Here is a 23408-nt window from a genome sequence, read left to right as displayed (position 1 = left end):
TGGCTGTTTTGGTATTAAGCTCATAACTGTAAATGATGGCCTTGAACTGCCATTTCATGATTTGTCACATTCAAACATTACCTATTTACTCACTGTTGTGGAAGATTCTCCCCACTCCTGCCCCATCTGGATACTCGCTTCTCTAACTTTAGTTTCCTAATTGGTTATATTTGTGACTTTATCTAATATCAAACACAGAAATACATCCCATAGCTAACCCTACCATGGTAATCATATTACAATATATAAATGTATCAAATCAACACGGTGTACATCTTATTATGTCAATTACATCTCAAAAAGAAATAAAATTTTTAAAAGAAAATAAAAAACACAGCCCAGAGGCACTTAAAATGTTTCCAAGCTGCTTGTTCTGGAATTTGTCTCCATATTTCTAAATAATATGCCAATACCAGTAACTTGATTCATCTATATAAAATATAATCAGCTGATTTCCTATTATGATAGGGTGGATTTCAAGGTCCTTCCTTCTCTGTCTCTCACCCATCCTCCCAATAGTTATGGGGCTAAAGTTTAAAAAAAATTATATCCATACTGTATGTTTTCATTATTAGCCTTTGAAAATACTGTTCACTATTGTTTGCTTCTCACTACAACTGAGTTGTTTTTCCTGCTGTGAACCTTCATTTACTTGGATTTCTTTTTAACATATACCCAAGTCATTCCATACAGTCTAAGAGCACTGTAATGTTCTTCTAATCTTCCACATATAAAGCCTGTCGAAGAACTTCTCATTTCATTCTCCTCCTGGGGGCACTCTGTCCTTTCCCGTCAGTGCTGTCTGGAACTTCCTCCACCATCATCCTGGGAAGTTCCTTCAACTCCCTCTTGTGTGTATGGTTTGTCGTTGTTTTGTTTTGTTTTTGTCTTTTTGGCTGCACTGCACAGCTTGCAGGGTCTTAGTTCCCTGACCAGGGATTGAACTCGGGGCCATGGCAGTGGAAGCACCGAGTTCTAACCACTGGACCTCTGGGGAACTCCCAACTCCCTCTTGTGTTAAAACCCCTATTTCCTGGATTCCATGTCTCATCTCTCTTGGCTTACTTCATTTGGGTGGAACACATACTTCAGTAGTTTCCAGAGAGGCACGTTTCTTGTGACTTCACATGTTTAGAAGGACCTTAATTCTGCACTCACGTTTGTTGATGGTTTGTCTGGGTATAGGACTATAAGTTTCAAATAATTTGCACTTAGAATTTTGAAGGCTCCAATGTTTTCCAGCTTCTAGTTGTGCTTTGGAGAAATATGATAATAGTACAAATCCATTATTTTCTATTCATGATTTGTTATTTCTCTGAAAGTCTTGAGTAAATGCTTTGAATTCGGTCTTTAAATTTCACTACACTGAGCTCTCCACCTGCCCTTTGAATTTGGAAACTCGTATCTTTCAGTCTGGGGAACTTTCTTGTATTATTTTGTAGATTATGTCCTCCCCTGCATTTTCTCTTTCTCTTTCTGTAAGTTCTATTATACTGATCCTCTGCTTTACTTATCCATCTTGTTTTGTAATCTTTCTATTAAGTTTTTCATTTCTGCTATCAAAACTTTCATTTCCAAGAGTTCTCTCTTATTTTATGAATTTTGGAGGCAAAGTCTTCTCATCCTGATGTTTCTATTGAGTAACTTTTCTCTGTTGTTGACTTTCTCTTCCGTGTTGAAGGCTTTCCTCAAATGCTTGAGGATGTGTGGCTGTTTACCCATATTTAGGAATGAAGTCCTAAAGGTTGTTCAGAAGCTCTGTGGGCATGGCTTGTCCACAGGTGGCTTCACTTTGGGCCACAATTCAGCGGCTAGCCAGATATTTTTCTGGGCACTCCCAACTGCTAGGCTGTGTAGACCTTTTCTATGGGATAGCTTAGTTACTGCAGAGAATAGTTTTCTAATCTTCTGGGTGGGGTGATTTAACCCCAGCCACTACCATTCAGAACATGGGAGAGAAGAGACTGTTTTCCCCTTCACTCCAGCCTCTGGCACCTGCTGTCCTCAAGTCTGGAGAAACTGATTTCCCATCCCTTATGGGGGACTCATGGGTAGGAGTAGTTTTGTTTGGGATGGAGGTGGGGCTCTGGGGGTTTCTAACAATGCCCTTCCCTGTCTCATCTCTATCTTCCATAAATACCTGAGCCCAGTTCCTGAGTCTGGCAGAGGATGTACTCAGAGAAATGCTAGAAGAATACTTCCAAGCACCAAAGAGAGGTACGTCTCTTCAGATTGAAAGGGTTCGCTGAATGGTGAGAAAGATAAATGAAAAAGCACACATAACAAAAGATATCATGTTGAAATTTCAGAACACCAAAGCTTAAAAGTACATTATCTATTGCAAATGACGTGACTGACAAGGGCTTAATTTCCAAAATATACAAAGAAGACACACAGATGGACAACAGGCACACAAAAAGATGCTCAACATCAATAATTATTAGAGAAATTCAAATCAAAACTACAATGAGGTATCACCTCAGTCAGAATAGCCATCATCAAAATGTCTACAAATAGGGCTTCCCTGGTGGCGCAGTGGTTGGGAGTCCGCCTGCCGATGCAGGGGACACGGGTTTGTGCCCCGGTCCGGGAAGATCCCACATGCCGCGGAGTGGCTGGGCCCGTGAGCCATGGCCGCTGAGCCTGCGCGTCCAGAGCCTGTGCTCCACAACGGGAGAGGCCACAACAGTGAGTGGCCCGCGTACCGCAAAAAAAAAAAAAAAAAAAACTACAACGAGGTATCACCTCACACCAGGCAGAATGGCCATCATCAAAATGTCTACAAATAATAAATCCTGGAGAGGATGTGGAGAAAAGGGAACCCTCCTACACTGTTGGTGGGAATGTAAATTGGTGCAACCACTATGGAGAACAGTATGGAGGTTCCTTAAAAAACTAAAAATAGAGCTGCCATATGACCCAGCAATCCCACTCCTGGGCATATATCTGGAGAAAACCATCATTTGAAAAGATACATGCACCCCAATGTTCATAGCAGCAGTATTCACAATAACCAAGGCATGGAAACAACCTAAATGTCCATCTACAGATGAACGGATACAGAAGATATGGTATATTTATACAATGGAATATTACTCAGCCATAAAAAAATGAATTAATGTCATTTGCAGCAACATGGATGGACCTAGAGATTATCATACTAAGCGAAGTAAGTCAGAAAGAGAAAGACAAATACCATATGATATCACTTATCTGTGGAATATAAAATACGACACATGGGAATTCCTTGGTGGTCCAGTGGTTAGGACTCCACGCTTTCACTGCTGAGGACACAGGTTCAATCCCTGGTCGGGGAACTAAGATCCCACAAGCCACAAGGCACAGCCAAAAAAAAAAAAAAAAAAAAAAAAAGAATACGACACAAATGAACTTATCTACAAAACAGAAACAGACTCACAGACATAGAAAACAGACTTGTGGTTGCCAAGATGGGGAGTGGGGGTTGGGCAGGGGAGGGTTGGACTGGGAGTTTGGAATTAGCAGATGCAAACTAGTAGATATAGGATGGATAAACAAGGTCCTACTGTATAGCACAGGGAACTATTCAATATTCTGTAATAAACCAGGAAAAGAATATGAAAAAGAATATATATATGTAACTGAATCACTTTGCTGTATGGCATAAATTAACACATTATAAATCAACACTACTCCAATAAAATAAATGTTTTTAAAGGAGTACATCCTCTACATGCCTATCTGGCTTTTTCCCCCTCTCTCATACTTTACATTTCTTTGTCATTTAGTTCTATTTTGGGATTTTTTAAAAAACTTACTCTCATAAACCTTCTATGGAATTTTTAAAATAGTTTCACTGGGGTACAACTGACATAAAATAAACTGTACATGTTTAAAGTGTACAATTTTTGGCATATATATACAGCCATGAAACTATCACCATGATCAAAATAATGAACCTATCCATCACCTTGCAAAGTTTCCTCCTGGCTCTTCCCTCCTCCTTTCCTTCCTGACTCCCTTTCCTGTCCCCAAACTACCACTTATCCGATTCCCATCAGTAAAGATTAGTTTGCTTCTTCTAGAACTTTATATAAATGGAATTAAACAGTATGTACTCTTTACTGTCTGACTACTTTTACTCAACACTACTTTTATGCAACATATGAGATTCACCTGTGTTACTATGTTTATTATATTAACAGTGCATTCCTTTCCAGTGTTGAGTAGTAGCCTATTGAATGGATATAACACAATTTGTCTACCTAGTCACCTGTTAATGGATATTTGTGTTGTTTCCAGGTAGGGGGGATTACAAATAAAGCTGCTATAAACGTTCCTGTATGAGTCCTTGTACTGGTATATGCTTTCATTTCTCTTGGGCAAATACCTTGAGTGGAATAGCAAGTCTGTATGACAGCTGTACGTTTAACTCTTTAAGAAACTGCCCGACTGTTTTCCGAAGTGACTGCACCATTTTACACTCCCACCAGCAGTGTGTGAGAAATCCAGTTGTCCACATCCTATCAAACACTGGATGTGGTCAGTCTTTTACATTTTATCTGTTCTAACAGAAGTATAGTGGTATCTCACTGTGGTTTTAAGTTCCTTTTCCTTACTGACTAATGACGTTGAGCATCTTTTCAGGTACTTGGTTGCCATCTGTTTATCTTCTTTAGTGACGTATCTCTTCAGATCTTTTGCCTAGTTTTTAAAATTGGTTTGCTTAGTTTCTTATTACTGTATTCTGGTTACAAGTCCTTTATCAGATATATATTTTGCAAAGGTTTTCTCCTAGTCTGTGGCTTGGATTTTCATTCTCTTGACAGTGTCTTTTGAAGAAGAGAAGTTTTTCATTTTGATGAAGTCCAATTTATCAGGTTTTTCTTTATGGATTCTGATTCTGTGGCTGTATTTAAGAAATCTTTGCATAACACAAGGCAACAAGGATTTCCTCCTATGTTTGCTTCCAGTAGTTTTAATGTTTTAGGTTTTTCATTTGGGTCTAGAATCCACTTTGAGTTAAAAATTTTTTTTAATGGTGCAAGGTATGGATCAAAGTTCTTTTTTTTTCTTTTTTTCCCCTTTACATATGGATATCCACTATCATCTGTTGTGCAGACTATCCCTTTTCTACTGAATTGCCTTTGCACCTTTGTCAAAAATCAGTTGTCCCTTTATACACGGGTCTATTTCCAGACTCTATTCTATCCCATTGATCTCTTTGTCTATCTGTATGCTAATACCACCCTGTCTCCATTACTGCAGCTTTGTAAGTCAAAAAAGCTATTGAAATAATAAGTGAGTTTAGCAAGGTTGTAGGATATAAGATCAGTATCTAAAAATCTATTGTACTACTATACATTAACAATTACTGGAAATTAAAACAAAACAAAACGAAAAACCCTTACAATAACATCAACAATATGAAATACTTTTGGGAAAATCTGACAAAAGATGCAAAACACCTGTATGCTGAAAACTACAAAACGTTGGTAAGAGGAAATTTAAAAGACAGAAATGAATCAAGCAATAGCCTGTGTTCATGGATTGGAAGACTCAAGAGAGTTCAGATGTCTGTTCTCCTCAGATTTGCCTACAGAGTCAATACAATCTTGATCAAAACCTCAGCAGGCTCTTCCTAGAAACTGATGAGCTGCTTCTGAAATTCACATAGAAATGCAACAAGCCCTGAAAAAGAACAAAACTGGAGGACTTACATCACCGGATCTCGAGATTTACTGAAAAGGCAACAAATGTTTTATTTATTTATTTACTTATTAATTTTTGTCTGCATTGGGTCTTCATTGCTGCGCACGGGCTTTCTTTAGTTGCGGTGAGAGGGGGCTACTCTTCGTTGCGGTGCGCGGGCTTCTCACTGTGGTGGCTTCTCTTGTTGCGGAGCACGGGCTCTAGGCACACGGGCTTCAGTAGTTGTAGCTCGCAGCTCTAGAGCGCAGGCTCAGTAGTTGTGGCGCACGGGCTTAGCTGCTCCGTGGCATGTGGGATCTTCCCGGACCAGGGCTCGAACCCGTGTCCCCTGCATTGGCAGGCAGACTCTCAAGTCCCTGTTTGTCTATGTTTATATGTGTTGGAAGAAATGTAACATAATAGTTTCATATGTTTATTTTCAATGTACAGGGTAATTTCACAACTGTTTTCCTACCCAAGCCTCACAACAATCCTGGAATCATGCGTGACTGGTGCCCTCACTGCCGTTCTACAGAAAGGCAGGGAGAAATGGTGACCTTGCAAGACCACACAGTCACTGGGTGGCAGCTGCAGATTTGATCCTGATTTTCTACCTCCCTGTGGTCAGCTTCCAGAACTCAGGGAGCAAGTATTCTGGGATATGGGAAAGCAAACTCCCTGGGAAGGGGAAGGTGGCCAACAGCATGGACAGCGGAGCCCAAGGGCCACCCCAGCCTGGCCGTGGAGCAAGTTGTCAGCCATGGCGCTGCCTCATAGGCAGGGCCCTGGTCGTCCCTGCACTGTGAATACCAGGCTCCACTCAGCCCAGAAATGCTGTTTAATCAGTAACTAGACGACTTCCTTTTATTACCCTACTCTTGGCCCCACTTTCAGGCATATTAGAGATCATCTTGCCTAACCCAGTCCTTTCACTGATAAGGAAACTGAGGCTGAGAGACAGGGAGTGACCTGTCCAAAGTCACAAAGGGAGTGAAGCCAGTAAAGCAGCAAAGCGGGACAAGCCACACCAACCCTCGCCGGGGTTTCACGGATGCCCGGGATTGGGTGGCCCCCGGGAGCAAGTGGCAGGGAGCTCCCATCCGTTCGGGCTTAACTGAAAACATAACCTTCTCCCTACACATAACCATCTCTCTACAGACTGCAGAGCCAACAGAAGAGGGAGGATGCCGGTGCCTGCCTCTGCCTGTCCTGTCTTTCGTAAAAGTAAACACATTTACAGGTGCACATACAAAACACAGTGTTGTAAAGCAGGTGCTGGCCTACCACAAACAGAGGCCATGCAACTCTCATGGCCTCTTCTCCCCGGCCAGCTCGAGTTAGATCTTGGCTCAAGGCCAGCTCAGACAAGAGAGCAAGGGATGACTTCCTGGAGGACAGACAGACATCAGGGGTGCACACAGAGTGAAGCCCCAAAGGGACAAAGGGGGAGAACCCAAGGGGTGGGGTGCAGGGGCAAATCAGATCACCACCATCCCCACCCAACTTCCTGGAGGGATAGAGGGAGCACCACCCAAAAATCCAGGAGGGGAGACAGAGAAGCCCCGGAAAATATCATACTTTCTGCTGGTTTAAGCACACTAGTGCAAATGATGCATCCTCCCCAAGGTCAGTGGTTGTCCAAAACACTAATTTATAGAAGGTAAAAAGGAAAAGGCATATTTTATCTGATGCTATAGGAAAGACCTTTGTGGTCACCCTACTCCTGTTAGGTACGAAACTCACCAGGGCTGAAAGCTAAATGCTTAGCAAGCAAAACTGTGTCCAAGTCAACCACAGAACCCTCATGCTGGCGAGGACCCTTTACCTGGCTCCCCAAGCGCACACTGACGGCCGGCCACTCGCTCACCAGGGCCCGCTCTCCCACCGGCTCCGGGGACCCGCAGATCCAAAGCCGGAAGGTGGCATTGGCAGCTCAGTGCGGTCCTCATGGGAGAAAAGCTACTGGTAAGGGTTCACGTTTATAAATAGCAAAAACAATACTAACGATCTAAAAATCTGCACGAGATTTCAGTCGAAGCAGACGGAGAAGAAATAAATCTTCATGCCAGGCTCTCCTTTTAAAGACTGTTCCTCATTTGGCCAAGGTTGGGTGTGATTTGCCGGGAAGGCAGGGGATGAAGCTGAAGACTGAAGAGGTGGCCGAGAGTCCTGGGAGGGGCCCCGAAAGGCCCTCACGTGACGTCTGGTGATGTGCTTCTGCAGCTGAGGATCAAGGTCAAGGGGCAGAGGTGATGTCACTGGCTGGAGACACCGACCTGAGACGAAGACGAGGGTGGCTGGCTTCATGTGCCACTCCCAACTCTGCCGTGGACTGGTGGCAGGCGCTCTTCACTCACCGGTTCCGTGACTCGGTGTACCCACCACCAGCTGGGATGGATTTCAATTCCATGATGATGTCATCCCGCCACCGTGGTCATGAGGACCATAAAATATCCCTGAGATGGTTCAAGCAAGAAAGCACAGTCTCAGCACCTGCAGCGGGTTTCCAAGGTGAGGGCCAATTCCATGGCACTGTGAAGATACTTTTCTTTCCAAGAGGAAAGACAAAGCCGGCGTGACTCTCGTGGCCGCTCCCCGATGCCAGTTCCAATCAGATCCTGGCCAGGGTCCCCAGAAACTCAGCATGGGCTCAAGGCCACCGGAGACGACAGAGCAAGGAGTGTATTCCAAAACTTAACACTGCATTTGTCATCCTGGGAGATGCTGAGAACAGTACAACACGTAGCACTGAGATACCAGGGGTGAAACTGGAGAAAGGCCCCCTTCTTCAAGCTGCTGGCTACGAAGGGACCCTGTACTTAGATGGACTCTCTCCAGTTAAGTCAGCACCCACAAAAAAATCCACGAGGCTGTGGGCAGCGTGCGGCCAATACGCAGGCTCCCAAGGGTGGGGACTTCACCTAGCCTGTGGCCACTGCAGTCCTGGCCCAGCAAAATGATGAGCACAGAAAGGACACTTGATTTGCTCATACAGGATGATCGAAGCAACAAAGGAGAAGGGAAAAGAAACCCATGTCGGAATCCACCCGCTCACCAGCCCGGGGCATCTGATCCCAAAAGAAGCCAGATTCTCAAGAAACAGGAAGCTCCCATTGACGGCACCAGCCCAGCATACTCCACACTTGCCTAGCCATGAAAAATAACGATAAAAAATCAATAAAAGAAGCACAGCGCTTGCTCAGCATCCACATTCCCCGGCCCCTCTCCCGGGAGATCCTAATGCAGCAGGGCAGGAGCAGAGCCCTGGGGTCCGCAAGTCTAGCCTGTGTCCCAGGTCATTCTTGGGAACCAGCCTGTGAGAATACACTGCCGCCTACCATTCCCAGGAGGCTGCTGGCCCGGCTCACCCACCGCCCGCCACAACGAGAGGAGCCAGCTGGGTCGTGTCAGTTTCAGTCAGCCTATTTTAAGCAACCGCCTGGGATGCGAGGTAGCTGCGCAAGGGGCTGGACTTGGCTTCTGCGCCCAGGACCTCCCCACGATAGGTTATTAGCACCATCTAGAAGCCCCGGAGGCTGCCAGCGGATTTCTGCAGACGCACACTGCCAGCCAAGGCCGGTCAGCTGGTGATGGACTCCCCAAACCCTCTGCCTTCTCGTTGCTTGACCCTCTCACCCTTCGCCTTCAACCTCGTCACTGTCCTCAGCTGCCCCACCTGAAGAAGGACCTGCCGGAAAATGGGTGAGGCTGCGGGGCCTTAAGGAGGATCCAGAATTACCTGCAGATCTGTGAGTCTAAGGAGAACAGAAAGCTGACCGAGAGCCAATAGCTCCCACTGAAGGAAACTAAATAACCCAAAACTGCACACCTGGTCAGAGCAGGACGGAGAGTCCCAGGGGGCTGACTCAGCCAACGCGGGCACTCTTGGCCCAGGACCGGGTGCTTCTCTGCCAGCCAGCGTCAAGCTCCTGCAGGTTTCATGTCCGGGTCCCCTCCCGATACCTGGCACTGCCCAGGGCCACCCCCCGCCCCCGCCCATGCCACTGTGGCACTGGTACCACACCACCTGCAACCGGACTCCGTGGATACAAGCCTCTTCTTTCTTTTATGAGGGGTTGGAGTTGGTGGATTTCCACCCCTTCAACACTGGTCTGGGGGTGCTAACCTTGACCCCAGCCAGGAGGCCCCCAAGGCTGTAAGGAAGCAGGCACCATCCTGCCACTCTGAAAGGCTCTGCTCCTGTCACCACCTCCCAAGCCCAGCCTGTCCCTGAGGACACAGCCCAGGGCCGAGCCCCTCCAGGAAGTGTCCAAGGACCACCCTGGTCCACAGTCTTTCTCGCTGGGACCTCACCTCCCTCAGACCCTTGGCATCAATGATAGCCCCCAGCCACAGAGGGCAGACAGGCAGTCCTAGGAGGTCAGGCAGCCCCACTTTCCTCTTTGTACTGCTTCTCTACCCCGTACCCGCTTCCGTTGACCTTGCGCAGGGTTAGAACCTGACTGATTGATGGGAGGAAGGACTTCTCTCTTCCTAGCCAGAATTACGTAGCCTACCCAAGGCAGGTGCCAGGACCCAGGCAACTTTCCAGACCGGTGTCCACCCCTAGAAGGGGAGAGAATGCTCAGTCCACACCCCAGGGTTCTGCTGATAGCCCCCCAAGCTCTCTGGTGTCAGCCAGCCCGGCCACCTGCTATACCTGATACCGATACCGAGGCGTCTAAGTTTAGGCCCTCCCGGTCTCACCCTCTCCCAGCCCTCAGTTAAATGCTCCCCCAGGGCACAACCTCTTTTGTAATTCCAACCAGAGAATTCCATCTCAGATGGGCTCCAAGATTGTGTAACAGAGCAGCACCCCCAAACCCAGCCAGTCTCTTTCATCCCACAAACTTTGCACCTGCCCTGTCCTTGCTGGCCAGAGACCATCTTCCTGGGGCAGCCACGCCCACCTTTCTCCCGCTCCAGTCACCTGACCGGGAGCAGAAGTATCTGCCCGCAGGGGCACAACCAGGCAGCTTCCCCCAGAAGCTAAACCAGAAAGAAACTAAACAAAGAACCAAGAAACAAGACTAAGAAACTAAGAAACAAGAAACTAAACAAGAAAGAAACTAAACAAGACAGAGATAAAGGCAGCGCCGTGTAACTCCTTTCCAACCTTCTTCTTGACATTTCACCGAGCCCACATTCCGATTTCATGGGCTAGTGCTTTTTCTAGCTATTGACATTTTTGTTGAGATCACTGTAAATCCAAATGCAGTTGTAAGAAATAATACCAAGATCCCTTGTACACTTTGCCCAGTTTCCCTCAGTGGTAACATCTCGTAAGACGACGTTATAACACCACAATGTTGATATAACCCACAGATCTGGTTCAGAGTTCCCATTCTACTTGTACTCTTTTGTGTGTAACTATTAAGTTCCATACGATTTAATCACTGGTGTATGTTCCTGTAACTACCAAGTGTCAAGATTCTGAACAGTTCCAACGCAAGGATCCCTCCCACTGCCCTTCTGCAACCATACCCACTTCCCTTCTGCCCCCCAGCCACTAGCCTAAAACCGTCCTTTCAAAAATGTTAGATAATCCCTCGTCCGGGAAGATCCCACATGCCGTGGAGCAACTAAGCCCGCCCTCCACAACTACTGAGCCTGCGCTCTAGAGCCCGTGCTCCGCAACGAGAGAAGCCACCGCAATGAGAAGCCCGCGCACAGCAATGAAGAGTAGCCCCCGCTCGCTGCAACCAGAGAAAGCCCGCGTGCAGCCTCGAAGACCCAATGCAGCCAAAAATAAATAAATAAATAAAATTTTTTAAAAAATGTTATATAAATGGATCATCCAGTATAGAATCTTTGGGGATTGCTGGCTATTTTCACTCAGCAAGATTCCCTGGAGCACCATGCATCAATGCTTGGCTCCTTTTTATTGCTGAGTGGTATTCCGCAGTACCTTTTAGCCTTTTTTAACAGCTGCCTTGCTGGACCCAGGGATCTGCAGAAGTTAGTGGAAACACCCCCAAGCACACCAGCCTCCAGGAATTGACTACATTCAGAAACGCCTCTTCCACCTTTTCAGTAGCTCCCAGGAATGTTCACTCAGCTACAAATCTAGCTGTTTGGGAGAAAGCACTGAATATGCAAACAAGAAAGCCCCGTCGTCGCCAGGGGAGGGCACCTGGAGGCCCCAGTCCACAATTACAACCTGTGCACAGAAGTCAAAGGACGGGAGAGAGGAGAGAACTGTGTCCTTGGAATCGGATTCTTAGAGCTGAAACAGTTTAGACATCATTGCATCTCCCGTCCTCCCAAGGCCACCCTTTCTGGGGCAAAGAGTATTTTCAGTTAGGGCCGGTGTTACAAAGTTCTCCCTTCCCCCTAGGGCGATCGGCATCACAATAGCCCTGCACATTAGCACTGCAATAGAACCAGCCTAATTCCTCCAGCTCAGGGAAGCTCCTGAAATACTCTTCTGGGTCTGCTCTTTCTCTGGCTAAAATGCTCAACAACGGTTCAAAGTGTTTTCTGAACCTCTGGCCATCTGCACAGCAGCAACATTCCCGTTAAGATGTGGAACCCAGAATTCAACAGCATAATCCAAACGGGGCCTGACCAGCAAGGGCCCCATGAGGGCTGCCCGTCAATCTCTTCCCTTATCCCCATCGCTCTGTTTCCATTAATTGTCCAATAACACAGTCAATTAGCACACACAAATAATACAAATAAAATAATAATAATACAGAATGACAGATCCACCTGATGAAAGTTTACACAGCAAGAGCGGTTTTTCAAAGAGTAGGAAGTAACATGGAAAAACTCTCTAAAATACAATGTTAAATGAAAAAAAAAAAAGTCAAATTGTTGGGCACTTCCCACCCTTCCAGACTCAGCTTAGGTGTCTCCTCTGAGATGCTCCCAAGGAAAGCCCCTGCCCCACCATTTTACTGGGGTGACAGCCTCCAGTTTCCCTATCACCCCAAACATACCCGCATCCCAGTCTCTCAGTCTCTCAAAGTCAACCATCTGCTCCTTAAGGATGGGGGAGCGGAGAGGGGGCTGTGTCTTGCTCCACAATCTTAGCATGGGTTAAGATTTGTAATAAACGTGTGATGAATTAATTCATTACAACCATGTCTTTAGCTGCAGAATAGGAATGACATCATGATTCCATTTGGGGAAATAGAAGACTGTGGGATAACAGAAACCAAACTATTTATAGGGGTTATAAAACCTGGGGAAGAGAATTTCAGAGGAATTTCACTGTGTGTATTTCTGTATTGCTCAACTTTAAAAAGTCCTTTCCTAACTTTAATGATCAGAAAAAAGAAAGCAACTTTTTTTAGAAAATATGCATAGGAAATACCAAGTTATTAAAATGCCTCTCTAGGGAATTCCCTGGCGGTCCAGTGCGTAGGACTCCGCGTTTTCATTGCTGAGGGCCTGGGTTCAATCCCTGGTCCGGGAACTAAGATCCCGCATGCCTCGTGGGTGCAGCCAAAAAAAAAATAGTATAAACAAATAAAAACATCGGGGAGGGGGAAATTTTTTACTTTACATTTTAGGGAGCCACATTACATGCCTGGCTTCGTCAACTCAAACTTCTGGATCTGCTGTGGTGCCGTTCACTCCTCAGGCCCCTCACGTCTCAGCTGTGGGAGGGTGGAGGTTTTGCGTCTGCTGTCGGGGTGGTGCTCTTACCCGTAAGGCAGCTGGACACAGTGCTATTCTCAGCAGCCTCTCCTGCAGGCAGCCTAGGTCCTTCCGACTCATGATTAAATCATCTGAGGTATCGGCCTTTCCCTCCCACTAGGGTATCATCGACAGAGCTGAGAAGCAAACCTCCAAGACTTTATCAGAGTTGTTACTAGATAAGAAATGACACAGGGCTTCCCTGGTGGCGCAGTGGTTAAGAATCCGCCTGCCAATGCAGGGGACACGGGTTCGAGCCCTGGTCCTGGAAAATCCCACATGCCGCGGAGCAACTAAGCCCATGCGCCACAACTGCTGAGCCTGTGCTCTAGAGCCCGTGAGCCACAACTACTGAGCCTATGTGCCACAACTACTGAAGCCCACATACCTAGAGCCCGTGCTCCGCAACAAGAGAAGCCACCGCAATGAGAAGCCCGCGCACCACAATGAAGAGTAGCCCCCGCTCGCCGCAACTAGAGAAAGCCCCGCACAGCGACGAAGACCTAACGCAGCCAAAAATAAATAAATAAAATTAATTTTTAAAAAAAGAAATGACAAAGGAGGGAATCAGGGGCAGCCCCAAGGCCACCGCCCCAAAGGACTTGGATGCACGAGGGGACCCTCGTAGGCCCAGCTGCTCAGCCAGACACCCCCCTCCAGACCAGACTCTCCTCCAGCCCCTGGCCCTCCAGCGTGACAGCAGATAGGAGGCTGATATGCCTTCCAGAACATAAACAGTACGTGTACAGCAACACACTAGACAAAACCCAAGCGTGTGGCGAAGACTGGAAAGAGTCATGCAAAACGTAAACAACCTGATGAGTCCCCTTATGATTTTTAATCGTGTGTGCAGTGAAAACAAAGCTACGTTTTCCAAAGCCTGTTGAAATCCCATCTCCAGCCAGTCTCCTGGTCTATCAGGTGAGTGACCTCATCAAGAGGAGAAAGCGGACGAGTCTGGTGTGAGAGGTCTTTAGTGGATCTGTGTTGGCACCTGGTTCTCAGCACTCTGTTGGACGATGTGTCCTAGGATTTGCCTGGGGACGTGCATCAATCCCCCTGCCCTTGGAACACAACTGTACAATGGCTTTGAGGTTAAGGCTATGAGCTTTGAACGTGCACAGATCTAGGTTTGAACTCCTGCTGTGCCTCTGCCTTTGGGCCATTATGCAAGCCCTCTGAACCTCAGTGTTGTCATCTGTAAACTAAGTTTTTCGCGTATAGCTGCTGTGAGGATAGAGAAAGAGAATACACTGAAGTCCTCGTATTTAGTGATGGGTAGCAATGATTATCACCATCTTCTTCTCCATCTTTTCACCATCATCACCACCAACTAACTCAGAGAGACAGAGGATCCAAGATTCCGACCGGTTAGCCAACTATCACAAGGGTTCTAAAGGTTCTGTTGCTAAGCCTGGACAGAACAAGCAAATTCTGAAAATAGGAGATTCCAAGACAGAATTCTCATAGGAATCTGCTTCTAGCAAAGTTCTCAGTGGGACTTCCCTGGTGGCTCCGTGGTTAAGACTCCACGCTCCCAATGCAGGGGGCCCGGGTTCGATCCCTGGTCAGGTAAATAGATCCCACATGCTGCAACTAAAGATCCCGTGTGCCACAACTAAGACCCGGTGCAGCCAAATACATACATAAATAAATATAAAAAAAGAAAAAAAAGTTCTTAGCAAAGAAAAAAGGGCAATTACTGCCCATGAGCTCTGAGCAAACCCCAAATACCCTTCTCACCTCTGCCAGCCAGGGTGAGAACTCCATGAGAATCCTGGAACTTCCCATCTCCCATTTCTATGCTACCAAATGGTTATTATAAACGCGCTAAGCCCCAGGCATTTCAGAAAATCCCAAGTAGAGAAAATCCATTTTCTTACGAAATCAAACCAACTCTTACCCTTAGTAATTCTCCCCTTCCTGAGCCCACTGGGCTGCCAGCCCCGCCTTGCACTGCAGCAGTCCAAGTAGAATATAGTAAAGCCAGACTGCCTGAGTTCAAATCCTGATCTCACCACTGTTTCCCTCTGTGACCTTAGGCAAGTTACTTAGCCTCCCTGTGCTACACTTTCCTCACCTATAAAAGGATAATAATAATAGTCTTACTCTAAGAGGTACAATACCCACACACGGTACATGCTCAATAAACTCAGCGATGATTATCCGTATTCTAAACACGCCAGTAGTAGCCAGTGCGCAAGGTCAGAAGCCACATCTTTGGGACCTGGGCTCCTTAGGGGCTTGTCACACCCTCACTCCTCTTCCAAGAACAGACTTTCTCTCTTAGGAGAGACAGGAGCCAACAGCCTGGGCAGAACCACAGACCAGAGAACGAGCTGGCAGCAGGGGACTCCGGAACCACGGCGGCCACAGGCCGCAGCTAGCAGTGAGAGGCCCAGGTTGGGAAGCCTGTGATGAGATGCGCCTTCACCAAGGAGCCGGCTCTGGACAGACCCACGCCCGAGTGATTCCCAGGGGCAGCAGGCGACGTGGGCTTCCTCCTTGGGCAGCTGTCAAGCTAGTGTTGTCTTCTCTTACCCTCAGTTTTCCCGTGTCCTAAACGAGGGCCACGGATTTCCAGGTCTTCCCAGGACCGAGGTGGAGGGAAGGGTGTTATAAGGCCCGCAGGCTTGCTGTCCATTCACAGCACCCAGGTCTCAGTCTTAGTTCCCACTGCTTACCAGCGCCCCTGCTCTCTTCTCACCCCTGCACACACCTCCCAGCACGGGGCCTTCCCCTTCCGGAGAGGCCAGCACAGGCTCAAAGAACCGAGAAAGGAAGAAGTGCTTGAAGTTCTGTTTTGTGTGGTAGGAGGAAGAAAGGGATGTGTAGCCGGTCTTAGCATCCATTTCCCTTTCACAGGAGGACTTTCCTCATAGAAGCCAAGTAAAGGGAGAGAAATGAAAACTGAAGAGGGTTTCCATGGCTGGGATGCTACTCCCCAGCACTCCTCGAAGACATTCCCTGTGTTCAGCAGGTAGGCCGCATATCTGCGCAGTTAGCATCCTGACAACCTGGGTTCTCAGCCTCTTCCCATGCATCCTGCTGACTCGACGTCACCTTACAGTTTGTCTTGAGGCTTTTCCAACTCAGAAATTCAAACTGTGTGATTTGTACACCAGGCTGCAACTTATAAAGGGCTTTCATGTAAAGCATCCCCTTTAATCTTTGCAAAAAACCTGTAACATATGTATCATCCCCATTTTATAGCCACAGAAACTGAGGCATAGAGAGATTAGGTAACATCTCTGAGATCACCTGGCGGGAAAGCAGCAGCACCAGGTCTTGGCTCCATGTTGGATGCTCCTGTCACCACATCACAGATGGCTCTGGCCACAATTCACCCCCCCTGGCCCTTCGAGCCTGGGTTAGACATCCCTCCTAAGCGGCCCGCAGGCTTCTCCAGAACCCAGTCCTTACCATGCAGAACTCAACTCCCTGAGGGCAGGGACTGTGTGACTGGGCTCCTTCTCAGGGCTATTACCCAGCACCTGGCACATGCTCCATCCATGGGCACCTAATAAATAGCTATTATGCGGATGAGTGAATGTTCGACCAATTAACAAAGCGATGAGACTCTGAATAGCCACAGCTGCACAGCCTGGCCCCTACGACCTCTGATTTTGATCCCACCACATCTGACTTCTCAATCCTGGTCTCTGCTTGCCGAGGAGATACTGAGTCTCACCCAGGGCAATGCTGACTTGAGGAGGAGCCAAGAGCTCCTTCAAAGCAGCTTCCTCGCCACCATCAAAGGTTCAGCAGGAGCCAGGGCACCCGGTGAGGCAGGCTTCCCACTTCTCGTTAACAGCCACACAACTGGCATCTGTGCCCCTGCTCTCACGCAGGCAGGGCTCACACAGTCCCCAGACACAACACGTACATCAGGGCTCCGGAGACGATGGGGAACACAGAGGTGACCACTTCCCACTAAACAGGAACAGGTGGAAGTGGGGCAGGGGCCGGAGTCATCAGCCTTGGGAAGGAGGCAGCCAGTACAAGCACCACCAAACAGAATCCTTCTCCAGCCACGCAGGGATGGAAGAGGCCAGGAGCAAGGAACTCAAACGCAGCAGTGCCGTGTGAGGCCCAGCAGGACCCAGCCAGGCTCTGCTAACGCCGAGGACAAACCCAGGGACAGCAGCTGGCCCTCCCAGTCAGAAGACGAGTCAAGGGAGAGTCTGCAGACCCTGACTGCAAACACTGCAGGGTGATCCAGGGGCTGAGAGCTCTGGGAAAGCACGGAGTGGAGAGGCACATCGGAAGACTTCCCGGGGAGACAGAAAGGAGCTTTGGGCACAGCAGGCTACTTCCTTCGGGACAGTGAGTCACGTCGAATGTTCACACACAGCTCTTAGCGTGGCTCTCAAGAAGGTAAGCTCCTTAAGGGAAACAACCATATCTTATCTGTCTTTGAGAGCCCAGCTCAGGACGAGGTACACAGTGGGTTCAACGGAGCTTGGCAGGAGAAAAGACAGAGTGACCCACGCGGGGGAAAATGGCAGAAACGGAGTGGAAGGAAGAGCCCAGAGGAGAACGGATGAGCTTCATGGCAGGTGAGAAAGGAAGCGAAGGCTGACGGGTGGGAGCTCCGTGGGAGCCCGGAGGACAGTGTGGAGCGTGGGCGGTGAGAGGCGAGTCCAGAAGACCCAGCTCTCCCAGTGTCAGCAGGAGACAGTCCCAGGAAGGGAAGTGAGAAAAAACAAGTGACGCGGAGGGAGGGAAGAAAAACAGTGCTGAAATAACAAACACCAAACAGCAGGTCCTCTGCTGAGGCAGGAGTCCAGAGCCCCAAGAGGCAATTATCAGGGATTCACAAACACGGCAATTACAGAAAGGAAACAGAAGCCGCAGAAGCTGGCCACCCAGCTGCATCCACCTCCAGCAGGGCAGACACTCAGTGGGAACACAGACCCCAGCCTCCAGACTGGCTGCTGAGTCCACACTTCCCTCCGCAAAGGCGGTGGAAAAGTGGAGAAAACAAGAGTGCCCAGACTCAGTTGCTATTTGTGGTTCAGGGAACCACGGAAGCCCCAGAATCTGGTCTTCTGCAAGCTCCCTCAGTCAGGATGCCTCTTGGAGAAAGGAACTGATTTGAGAGACCTCCAGAATCTGGCCTGGCATGGGAGCAACGGCTGCAGTGCGGGGTAGCAGAGGAGCTTACTGACCCCAGGATCCCGGAAGGGAGGGGCAGACCATCCACTGCTCCCTCCTGAAACAGCCCCTGCCTCTCGGCGCCCACTCGGTGTGCGGGCTTTCCAGGACGCCGGGGTCCCCGCTGGCAGAGAGGTGGAGGCCTGGCTGCTAGTTTCGCCTGGGCGCTGCTACCTAGGTGTGGCCATCAATAAAGCAGCTAACAGCCCATTCCCGCCTCTCTACGGTAAGACTTAATGTTTGTTTTTAAGGTCTTTTAAGATGTCCTTGTCCTTTCTGCCAAACGAGAGCTTCCTGCTTCAGTGTCTCCAAAAAGCTCAAGACGCAGGTTCTCACATCCTGTCCCAGAGTCACCTTCCCGAAGGGCTCCATCCCCGCCCTCGGAGAAGCCCGAGCAAGCTCCACCTGGGAGTCCTAAGCTCCAGGCTCCATGGCAACCGAAGCTCTGGTCTCCCAGTTGCCCTCTGCACAGGTGCTCCATTGCCTTCTGACCAGCAAGACAAAAACAAATTCCTGCAGAGGCCAAGGACGCTAGGACTCCAAAGTCCCCTGGAAACATCCCTTCCCCGGCCCAAACCACCCACTCAGCGCCTGCGCCGCTTCTTCCTTTCCCGATGTGCACGGACAGCGCGGAGTTCTTCAGAGACCGAGATGAGCCCCCTTCCAGGCCAGGGAAAGGCCCGAGGGCCAGGAGGACCGGGACAGGGCACTGCGGGACCGCCGGAACCGGGGAGGGCGCCGCGAGGCTGGAACCGAAGGTCCGGCCGGGAGCCCGCCGAGCAGGAAATTCCACCTGTCGGGTCGGCGCCGCGGCCACAAGCCTGCAGCGTAGCGGCTCCCTTGGCCGAGAGAAGCTCGGTGCTGCCGGCCCCCTGGGACCCCCGGCCCCCAGACCCCTGGCCCGCCGGTCCCCGGCCCCCCCAGGCCCCCGGCCGCGGACCCCCGCGCGTCCCGCCCCGAAGGCGCCCGCGCCTCCCGCGCTCGCCCACCTCCGGCCGCGAGGTGTACTTGAGTCCCGCGCCGAGGCCCCCGGAGCCGCCTGGGCCCCTGCGCGCCCGCTCGCTCTTCATGGTCCCGAAGGCCGTGTGGCTCAGGCCATCGCCGCGGGGCCGGGGCGCGGGGCGGGCCTGGTTCCGGTCTCAGGCCCAGCGCTCCGGCCGCCGAGGCTCTGCCGGGCCCTTCCTGTCGCGCACAGGTAGTTTCAGGGTGTGGCTCCTGGGCCGCCCCGCCCGCCACGCCGCCGCCGCCGCACCTTCCCGGGCCCGCGCCCTCCCCTCCCCTCCCTCCCCTTCCCCTCCCCTTCCCTCCTCCTCTCCTCTCCCCTCCCCTCCCCTCCCCTCCCTCCCCTCCCCTCCCCTCCCTCCCCCTCCCCTCCCCTCCCTCCCCCTCCCCTCCCCTCCCTCCCCCTCCCCTCCCCTTCCCTCCCCTCCCCTCCCCTTCCCTCCCCTCCCCTCCCCTTCCCTCCCCTCCCCCTCCCCTTCCCTCCCCCTCCCCTCCCCTTTCCCTCCCCCACCCCCATCCCGCCGGGCTCGGGACCGCCTCCTCCCCTCGGGAAGCGGGAAAGCGAGGCCACCGCCTGAAGGTGGTGGAAGAGCTAGTGGCGACCTGACTGGGGGTGGCCCTCGGTCCGCACAGTGCCTCCGCACGGAACAGGCGGGCGGGAAGGACCGAACAACTGCGAAACTTAATCCCCGCCCCCTCGCCCTCCTCCTCGAGTAGAAGTGGCCCTTTCCGCTGGAAGTCGACCTCCCTGCCGCCTCCTAGAAGCCCACCTTGGTTTCTTTCCCTCCCTCCCCCCTGCATCTTCAGTTTCTCCCCACCTTGCTCCACATCAGGTCTCAGTTATAACCCCTCCAAACCCAAACAAAACCCGTTTTCTGGCCCCTAAATGTCAAGGTTCAGCCTCCTCCTTTTTTTCTCTACACTTTCTTGGCAACTCATCTTGTGGCTTCAAGTAAGTAACTCTGCCTTCCTAGCACTGGCATCGTGAAGGAGTGCCACTTCGGCATTCGCAATTGCTCGGGAACTTCTCCATTTGTGTTCTACTGGCGTTACAGAGTCAACAAATATTATTGAGCACATATTATATGCTAAGCCCTGTTCTGGGTGCTGGGAAACAAGAGTAAACAAAATTAAAACCCCTGCTTTGCAATCAGCAGGCCCTGAACTTCCTTCCAAGACTTGCCATCTTGCACTGTTTTCTCCATTTATAATACTGTTCTCCTAGGCTCCAAACCGTGGAATCGCCTTTGACTCTGCAGCCCCCTTGCATCTCATACCTACTTCGATCCAGACCTGAGCAAGTCTTTCTCTTTAGTAGCTGATGTGTACCACCTCTCTTTCCTCCCCATTCAGAAGACCCCACTTCAAGCTCTTATCCCCCTTTGTCTGGATTAGTATAAGAAGCAAATGGAGAATGTGCCCACCCTGTCCATGGAGAGAGGTGGCCAAGCTCTGGCCAGAGGCACCGGGGCACCAGGGCAGCGAGGATGTCGGCTTTGTCAGTCCGGGCCAGTGTCCATGCTGTGAGCCAGAGGAAGCCGCAGCCCACCCAGGCCACCCTCACCCTGATCCCTTCAGCAGTAAACAAGATAGAACAACTTCTGAAAGATAAGCCTGAACACGTAGGTGTGAAAGTTGGTGTCCAAACCAGGGGCTGTAATGGCCTTTGCTACCTGCTAGAATATACGAAGACAGGGAAACTCTGACGAGGAGGTTGTTCAAGATGGTGTCAGCATGTTCATCGAGAAGAAAGTACAGTGAATACTTTTAGGAACAGAAATGGACTGTGTTGAAGACAAATGATCCAGTGAGCTTGTGTTCAACACCCCAAACATCAGGGCTTCTCTGGTGGCGCAGAGGTTAAGAATCTGCCTGCCAATGCAGGGGACACAGGTTCGATCCCTGGTCCAGGAAGATCCCACAGGCCGCGGAGCAACTAAGCCCATGTGCCACAACTACTGAGCCTGTGCTCTAGAGCCCACAAACCACAACTACTGAGCCCACACGCCACAACTACTGAAGCCCACGTGCCTAGAGCCAGTGCTCCGCAAAAAGAGAAGCCACCACAATGAGAAGCCCGCACACCGCAACAAAGAGTAGCCCCCCATGGCGGCAACTAGAGAAAGCCCGCATGCAGCAAGGAAGACCCAGAGCAGCCAAAAATAAACAGATAAAAATAAATAAATGTATTAAACAAACAAACAAACCTCAAAGGAACGTGTGTCTGTGGAGAAAGCATTGCCGTTAGACTCCTCAGGACTGCTCGGGCTGTAGGCCCCAGGAGAGTTGTGGAAGCTCTAGGGCTTATTGAAGAAATCATGTGACTGTCACGTGCTTAAGGTTTGTAATGTCTGGCTGCCTTACAAGGAAAGTAAAGTGGTGCGTTTAGAAAAAAAAATAATAATAAGCAACTGGATCTCCTGCCTCCCGTTTGCTATCCTCTGACCTCTCCGGCACAGGCAATCAGGTTACTTATCCTAAACCACAGCTCCTGTAAAACCCGCAGTGTCTCCTGGATCAAATCCAGCTTCCTTGCCTGGCTCTCACAGCGTGACCTGTCTTCCTTTGCAAACTTGCCTCCCGGCACTGCTACTAGGACCCCTTTTCTGCAGCCAGACTTCCCCACATCTGCACCTTTCCTAAAGTTTCTCATCCGCTGGGAAGCCCTTCTCCTTCACAAGCATCTCTGCACATTAGGACAAAGCCACTTGCACAGCACTAGTCATTCATGTTCTTCACCAGAGTATTTCCCGCTCTCTGCCTTCTGGGCACAGGCTGGAATTTGAAGTTAGGTGTGGCCCTGTGGCTAACTGTGGGCAGGGAAATGGCAAATGGCAAATGATACACACCTCTTCCAGGTAGGAGCATGAGGACGCAATGCGCAATCCCCATGCCTTCTCTCCCTGGCTAGGTGATCCTGGAAGCACGTGCTGAGATAAGGCAAGACCCCCATTAGCCTGCAGCCCTAGGTGGCTGCAGTGAGCAGAGACGTCTGCTGATGTGCATTTGATATGTAGCATCGATGAGAAGTAAGCTTTTGGGATGTTAAGCCACTGAGAGTCGAGGTTTGTTTGTTATTGCAGCAAGTCTAGCCTATCCAGATTGATACCCTACTTCCTCCATGAGGTTTTCCTTCCCTCTAAACCAGAACTAGGTCTGTTTATACCTCTACTGTGGAATTTATCACCTTTTCTTTGCATTTCTGTCAATGTCTTATGCACCTTTGAGTCCTCAGAGCCTAGCACACTGACTGGCACCATCCTCTGAATAAATAGAAAATAAGTCTCTGCCCCTCCCATCCTACGAAGCATTCCAAAGCTAAAGAGAAGATATCAGAAAATAATTTTTTGCGTATTGTGACAAAGTCACCTACGGAACTTTGTAGGTACTACCTTGGTACCACGGTCACCAAGGACACAATACCCTTCAATTAGTGTAGATGATGGAAAGTAAGCTGGATCCAAAGTAACATAAAGGAGAGGCACTCATGGCACTAAAACCTGCTGCCCTGCTACAAAAGGAGTGTCTCATATCTCCCAGGTTCCTGGAACATCCTCTTTTATCTCATGGAGCTGTGAATGCCTTGCACGTAGAAGGCACTCAGTGCTGTCATTTGAATGCAAAGCACATGCCCTGCATTGACTGCGATTGCAGGCTAGGAGGAGGTGATGCAGGCCAAGACCCTCCCCCTGACATTGTGTCACGTCAGCTTACTGAGTGCACACCAAGCGTGTGACAGGGGAAGAAGTATAACCACATGTCCTGACATTAAACCCATGACATGTGAGGTCAGTGCTTTTATTCCTAAATTGTAAGTGAAGAAACCCAAGAGCAGAAGCCCGAGCTTCTTTTTTTGTTTGTTTGTTTGTTTTTAATATTTATTTATTTTGGCTGTACCGGGTCTTAGTTGCGGGCATGCGAACTCTTAGTTGTGG

General features: G+C 49.6%; 1 protein-coding gene across 5 annotated transcripts in view; it reads right to left on the bottom strand.

The window, feature by feature from the left end:
* Nucleotides 1-21769, bottom strand: part of ST14 (ST14 transmembrane serine protease matriptase) — a 39838-nt gene extending 18069 nt beyond the window's left edge. The window contains exon 1 of one of the 5 annotated variants that reach the window (XM_049713597.1): nt 21681-21769. Coding sequence is in view for 3 of the 5 variants with exons in the window: in XM_033406993.2 (XP_033262884.1) it covers nt 19461-19541 (81 nt within the window). In the remaining 2 variants the exon portion in view is untranslated. Of the gene's footprint in view, nt 1-19460; nt 19730-21680 lie in introns of those variants that run through there. The other 4 variants (XM_049713598.1, XM_033406993.2, XM_033406991.2 and 1 more) reach the window with 4 other exon arrangements.
* Nucleotides 21770-23408: the final 1639 nt, after the last annotated feature.

Source organism: Orcinus orca, chromosome 8 (genome assembly GCF_937001465.1).
Source record: "Orcinus orca chromosome 8, mOrcOrc1.1, whole genome shotgun sequence".
Classification (NCBI taxonomy): Eukaryota; Metazoa; Chordata; class Mammalia; order Artiodactyla; family Delphinidae; genus Orcinus; species Orcinus orca.
The sequence above is the reverse complement of the archived record's forward strand: the minus strand, read 5'-3'. Positions and strand labels throughout refer to the sequence as shown.